This window comes from Glossina fuscipes, unplaced genomic scaffold (genome assembly GCF_014805625.2).
Source record: "Glossina fuscipes isolate IAEA_lab_2018 unplaced genomic scaffold, Yale_Gfus_2 0, whole genome shotgun sequence".
Lineage (NCBI taxonomy): Eukaryota > Metazoa > Arthropoda > Insecta > Diptera > Glossinidae > Glossina > Glossina fuscipes.
Genome location: NW_023998414.1, coordinates 35,912,363 through 35,919,514, shown reverse-complemented (window position 1 = coordinate 35,919,514; position 7,152 = coordinate 35,912,363). Strand labels below are relative to the sequence as shown.

At 31.9% G+C, this 7,152-nt stretch overlaps 1 protein-coding gene across 1 annotated transcript; it reads left to right on the top strand.

Moving 5' to 3' along the window:
* Window positions 1-5,162: 5,162 nt before the first annotated feature.
* On the top strand, window positions 5,163-5,871 carry LOC119634228. The gene is made up of 3 exons (XM_038028269.1): window positions 5,163-5,322; window positions 5,398-5,574; window positions 5,744-5,871. The coding sequence occupies exons 1-3, from the start codon at window positions 5,205-5,207 to the stop codon at window positions 5,869-5,871; spliced, it is 423 nt and encodes a 140-aa protein (XP_037884197.1). The 5' UTR covers window positions 5,163-5,204.
* Window positions 5,872-7,152: the final 1,281 nt, after the last annotated feature.

The following is a 7,152-nucleotide window of genomic DNA, read 5'->3' as shown; positions in this document are numbered from 1 at the left end:
TTTTTGCTTTTTTGCGGAAAGCTCAACGAAATGTCCAAATTGTGTTATGTCTTTGGCAAAAAACTTTTGTCTGGTTATAAATATTTTACTATAACCGAATAACCGAACAACAACAATAACAACTTTAGCAATGCCATACCGCTGGCACTCACTTGTGTGCGACATTTCGTTCATGAATATTATCGCAAACAAATGCTACCGAGTATGAGTTGGCGTGTCGGAAGAACTTTTGTCCCAAAAAACATACATGAACACGTGTATGCATATATATATATATATATAGCGAGAATTTGTCATTTTCATCGTACACAAATGAATAAAACAGGAAAAAAGGACATGAAATGAATGGAATGAATGAAAACGGCGACAAAATGTAATTTGCTGCAACAATTGGTCAAAGTGGTATTTTGATTAATCGCCGATTTACATGTGAATGCATTGTACCTTCTGCACGCACACCCACGTAGCTGTGCATACGTACAATACAACAGAAAGAAAATAGAAAGAAGATATTATAATATATGGCGTGCGTGTGCGCAATTCTGTTTTTTCATCTAAGGTTAACTACATTTGCTTTTTATGGGGAAACATTTGTTGTATATGTTTTCCTTATAAAAAGGAGCATAGAATCGACCGAATAGGCGACAGATGTAATTACCCGATGTCGAGCGAAGTTTACTATGTACGTCTTAGAGCGTAAAGAATACCAAATATTCTTTACCATCTCACTTTAAAGGCATTAATGGTAAAATACAAAAACAACTTGTGAAGACTACACTCACTTCAGCAGTCGCAATAAGTCGGATCGGGGTTTTCTCTTCGCTTCCAATATATAAATATATAGTCAAAAGACTAAAAGCTAAAGCTATTATTATAATAATAGTTTATCGTTCCATTTAATACGTTATTAATTGTGTTCACTACGATATATGTACGTACGATATGATATAAATGCCATCACTAGGCACCTAAACTAAATACATAAATGCCTTCTCTATGGTATGGTATACTTACGATATTAGTAATACTATACGCTACGATATAGCATTTATACTCTTGCACATTTATTAATGATCGCACGGCTCCATTAGTACTTAAAAAAGATCATCGTATTAGTATTTAAACTATGATATCAGAATATTAACACACTACGGTATTAGTACTTGTAGTATAGTATTAGTAATCACACTACAGAATTTCGGTAAAGGCGAAAAATTCCATCGATGTATGTATGTACGTAAATCATTTTCTGCATTTTCATTATGATAGAATGCATTTTAAAGGAATTAGAAATGACTTTATTCGTCACTTCCAAGCAGTCTTGGAAGCACGAAACTATGAATAAATATATAGTTTAAGCATAGTTCTGCCTAATGCTGCAAACATCATGAACAATTTAATATACATGAGTGAATGGAGAGAGTGCAATTGGAACGAAATAAATCAATCATTTGTGTTCAGATGTGAATGTAATTTTATTTTATTTTAATTTTTAATATCTGTGGGCATAAGGTCGACCATTTTTGCTCAACTCTATATATATATTTGTAATATTTTGAAGGATTTTCCAATAATTTATTTATTGATTGAGTGACTTTTAAAAACAAACGTATCTGTGGATATGATATTGACTTTTCAGTTGATTGGTTACCTTAATAACATTTATTCTTGGCTTCTTTTAAAAAAAATATTATATCATTTTTTTTGAAAAAAGAAAATACACAACTTTTCCATGAATTATAAGAAAAATTTAAAAAAATTTTTAATTCAAAATTATTTTTAATAGCACATAATAACATAGTAGTCACGATATTTTTAATTAAAAAGTCATTTTTTTATGCAGTACTTTTTGAAGTTTAATTGGAAACACTTTACGATATGTGAAAACAACATAACAATATTATATTCTCTAGCATATTTATAGGCATTTAATATTTATAAGATCTCACATTATTTCAAATGTTGAATTGTAAGATGGATTTGCTTATGCATCAGTAAACACAGTTAGCATGCTTATGTATGTCGGTGTGGGTGCGTTTGCTTCTAATTAGAGAAGAAATGCTTTTTTTTATTATACGACACATCTGACCTCATATTTGTAACCTTACATAACACTTACTCTCTCTCTCTCTTTCTCTTTCTTTCTCTTTCTCTCTCTCTCTCTCTCTCTCTCTCTCTCTCTCTCTCTCTCTCTCTCTGTCTCTATTATTCTCGTGGTCATATGCTATACTGCTTAAAACGAAGTTTCTAAATAGTTCTGTCTTTGCCTTTGGAAGTTACCATCAAATAGCAATTTTCTCACCGAACAACAGTAAAAGCAAAAAATTTCTGTTAAACTTTAACGTTAACAGAGCGCCGAATTATCGCATCTATGCTGATGAAATGAATTTATGTTGATTTTAATTAGCGCAATATATTAGGTGTGTATACAAACTCTATCCGCTGAAGTTGATTGCATCATGAAACGTATCCAAGTTTTAGTTGTTTGCAAATGGTGGAAAGAAATGAATGTCAATAAGCAGCATTTACGCCTTTTCGCATGATAATCGGTTTTAAACTGAAAAGAAATGTAGTCGGAGTTATGGAAATTATTAAGTAGACTTGGGATGAAAATACAATAAGCTATGAATCAATTTGAATATGATTTTCGAGATTTCGTGCAAAAAATCGTAACCTTAAAAATGATGGAAATTTGATAGCAAAAGCTACCTATGAAATGATTTTCACCTAGAACTGGGGATTGGAAATATTGCGGTATATTCTCTAAACCAGTCTCCTGTCGATGGATCAGATCGATGCGATCATATTTGACGGATAAGTGGCTCTGCAAAGTTGAAGTTGAAGCGAAAATCAGTCGATGATTAACTTAGTTCACCTCGAAACTGTAAAGCCTCTTCCGTGAGGGCATTCGTACATCACCCGAAAAGTGATAGAAGACCGTAAATAATAACGATGAATATTTCACTTATTAAGCTTTCTACTCAGAATATTTGAAATATAATTGAATTTTATCAAAACAAAAAAGAATCTGAAGGAAATTTCTTCGCACACCTAAGATGTAAAGGGATGAAAGATACGATTAAAGCCTCTATTAGTACATGAAAAAGTGCACAAAATGAAATTTTGTTGAATTGCAACTGTGTGCAGTTAAAGACACTTATAATTAAACACTTAACTCCAGCCTTCACCGTCAAATTGTGTTTTAAACGTTCCAGTTGAAGATACACAAATTTCCTCATTAGTAAATAAAGTATGTAAGTAAGTAAGTAAGTCAATAAGTGATATATTTAATAAATATGTATACATTGTTGAAAGATTTGTTTATCCAATTTACTGAACTTACATTAAGCCGGCAGAGGTAATACACTTCAGTTTCTTTAACTGATCGTTAGCGGCCGCGTACATCGTTTTATGTTTTTACAAGTTTCTGATTTCATTCGATTACCGAGTAATTGGCGAAATTGTACTCTCGTTATATTCACATTACAAAAGTGAAATGATGGAACGATTACAAGCGTACTATTTTCGTTTTAGGAAAGGGAAACAAAGCAAAAGGTACAGAAAGCGAACTTCCATTGTTGTATGCGGGAAATGTGTAACGAAAATAAATTCACTCCCGATTCCTAACAAAATCGAAATGGATAAGCGTGAAATGCATATTTAATTTTTCTTTTTCAATTTCTTTTCACATTTTTTTTATTTTTATTGTTATTATTTTTATTTTTTTACACTAATGAAATGCATTCTTAGAGTGAAAGAATTACAACAAAAGAAAAAAATAAATAAATAAAAAATTTTACTTAGGACAACCTCGGTGCTACAGTTTGATTTAAAGCGAGATCACTGCTGTCGCACCTGACCGTCGAATCAGCAACAACAACTGCAGGGGCAGGGGAGTTAAAAATGTGCGCAAATCAATGCGATCAGTGCGCTGTAGAACGATATCGTTTATCCTGCACTTCACATATTTCCATTCGTTCATATCCAAGAGAAAAATGAATTTCGGAAGTATTTGCCCTACAGAGCGATCTACGCAATGGAATCTTCATAAAAGGTACAGTCGTAAAATAATTGTTGTCCATGCATAGTTTGCCCACAAGCCATACCCAAAAGTTATTTTCGTACTCGTTAGAGCCCTTTAAGAACATTGCTCTCTGTAATCGTTACAAATGCATCTAAGCAAATGTGAGCTTCATCTCACTTGCTTAATTTCTGTACGCCGTTCCCAAATAATGGCAAGATACGAACAATGTGTTGGAAAAAGAAAATTTACTTGCGTCGATGGATGACTGACTCTACAACAAAGTCGATATAATAACCCCAACTGTCGTACAAATAATCCGATTCAATTAATTTTCAATGCCATTTGTCCTTTCATTACCCCAAACGACGCGGACAGACGTGCAAACAGACCAACAAATTTAGATCGATTCAAAAAATTACTCTGCAATAACAGAGAGAATAATAGAGAGAGAGAGAGAGAGAGAGAGAGAGAGAGAGAGAGAGAGAGAGAGTGATTTGGTTTTAAAGTGTTTGGAATTAAAGTGATTTGGTTAAATAGAGATTGAAAAAATCATTATCGTCTTCCTTCATTCTTCTTCTTTTTCCCTCTCTTCTTCTCTAAAGTATTATTAGAATTCGAAACTCTTTCAATATTGCACTTTAATTTTGCGATTTTCTCGCCATAAGAATTATCGTAGAATAGCTTAGTAAGAAGGAAACGATAGAAGAAAGATAGAAATCCATGCGTCTGGCGATGAAATTATGATTCTTTGCTTTCGCCTTTTCTAATCGAAAGTTTAAATTTCATGATTAATAAACTGAATCATAAATTTGCTATATATATATATATAGAAGAAGAGTAAAATCTGTTGACATCAAATAAATTTTATAGAAAGTGCGAAAAAACTAACCAAGCAAAAAACTGAAAAGGCAAAGAAATAGAAGAGAAAAAATGATAAACTGAATACAATAACAAATTATGATATAATAGCATAAAATCTCTTTAGAAAGCTATTGTTTTGACACACTGACAATGAAAGACAAATGGCACTCGTTGCGATGAAAATGAACTTAAAACAAAAGTGTACCTCTTCGAAGCAAAAGTTTCTGAATATAAAAACCAAGCGCTCAGCCACCAGCAATTCATATTGTTTTCATTGTGTATAACCTATAAGATAATAATAAGTCACACTTCAGTCATTATGAATAGATGGTCAAAATCTTGCTTTACGTTATTAATCATTTTGTTTTCTTTTACAATTTTTGTAACAAACTTGCAAATCAAAGGGAAAGCATCTCATTTAAAGAAGGCCACGGGTGGTATGCTCTTCTTCTTATCGGAAATTAACAAACTGAATGATAATATATATATGTGTTTTGTTTTTTTGGTATTAGCAAAAGGCGTAAAACTCAAATCATCGATACATGAGATTTTAAAATCTAGCTCTCGTCAATATCCAGCAGCCTTTCCAGGTTCATCTCTCCTCGGCGTTTGTCCGTTATGCGATTCGTCGGTGTTTGGCTATTGCTCGCATAAACTAATCCATGATACATGTTGTTGTACTTTTCCAGGTAATTTTCTCGCTTTACATTACCTAACTCTCGATATTCTCTCTATTCACATCGATTCTATTTATTTTCTTTTTATTATTATAAATTGTAATCATAGGTTATCGGTTTCTTTTTTTTTTCTTTTTTTTTTTTATTATCATAAACTATAATCATTTATAATCTCTTGCAGTTGCAATTTACCGTAAGCCACCGCAATGTGTTTATTATGATTGTCGAATATTGTATGCAAAATCCTGTTATGAGCATAATTTGATTAAAAATTGCTGCTGTCAAAACCCCCATTTAAGTTTTAATTGAGAGAAACGTTCATTTATGAAGATGAAAGGGCGAAGAACAAGAAGAATGATGCAAACATTTATTTATCATATAATTATTTTTTTATGAATTTTTAATGCATTAATTTTATTTATAATAATAAAAAAAAAAAAAATTTTATCTTTGATAAAATAGAATCTTGTCTGATCGAAAAAGTAACGCTTGCATACATTCACACAAAAGACAGCAAAGTCATTTAGAGCGCATCGATAAATAAACAAAATTCTTTATATTCTCATCTCGTTGCCTTCATTTGCATATAAATACATAAATGTAAATAATATGAATAATGTATGAATGAATGAATGAATGAATGAATGAATAATAGGTGCATAAGATTTCTTTTTCTTATAATATGAGTAAAAATATCTCTTTGAAGTTGAAATATCGATAGGCTTCTACGATTAATATGATTATCGTACTCGATTCTGTAGAAAATAAAAAGGCGATCTAACTCCCCTGACGAGAACGGCGAGACAGGACGGCCTATTATGATATGGCTTTTATCGCAATATCATTATTTTAGTAATTTGTAAGGCACCTTTACACCTTTAGTTAATAGGAAATTATGTGTAATTGCGAGCTGCTTACCAACGCAGCTATACCTAAGCAAGACGTTTCGTGGCAATATTTTACCTGTCAGTGAATATTCCGCTAAGCCTGCTACAATTTTCATCTTCTTGATTTCATCTAATATGATAATTCGAGAACTATTCCGTGTACAAACGGGAAACGGGAACTACTCCTCTTAATATCCGCCTGAGTAGCCGAAGGCGAGGAATCTCGACTAGCAAGTCAATGGTGGTGGGTTCGAATCTCAAACGCGCTAGAGTTTTTAATAAAAGCCGATAGTCTTAGATGCTAGTGCTTTTAAGAGTTTAGTCTTAGAATTTATTTCTCTGGCGAAATTAATAATAATAATAATAATAATAATAATAATAATTATAATACTCCTCTTAATAGTTTTATGAATTAAAGTTTTGTGCGTTTACAAAATCGAATCAAAGGAGCTATCGAAAAACACATTTTTCTTCTTCTTTTGCTTTTTCTCTGTTATTTAGTCTTCGTTCATTTTTAGATTGATATTTTTAAACTTTGTGAATAAAATAATAATTAAAAAAAATAAATAAAAATAAATAAATTCAATAAATGGAATAGATTTGCTGGTGTTTTCAATCAACAGCACTCCGCTGATTTAGGTAGTGAGCAAGCCGAGCAAAACATGACTATGGACTTGACTCTAAACGATTCTCGTGCCAATGA

Coding starts and splice junctions, on each gene's coding strand:
- LOC119634228 (XM_038028269.1), top strand. CDS start 5,205: ATGAATAGATGGTCAAAATCTTGCTTTACGTTATTAATCATTTTGTTT. Junction 5,323..5,397: donor TTTAAAGAAGGCCACGGGTG/GTATGCTCTTCT, acceptor TTTTGGTATTAG/CAAAAGGCGTAAAACTCAAA. Junction 5,575..5,743: donor ATGTTGTTGTACTTTTCCAG/GTAATTTTCTCG, acceptor AATCTCTTGCAG/TTGCAATTTACCGTAAGCCA.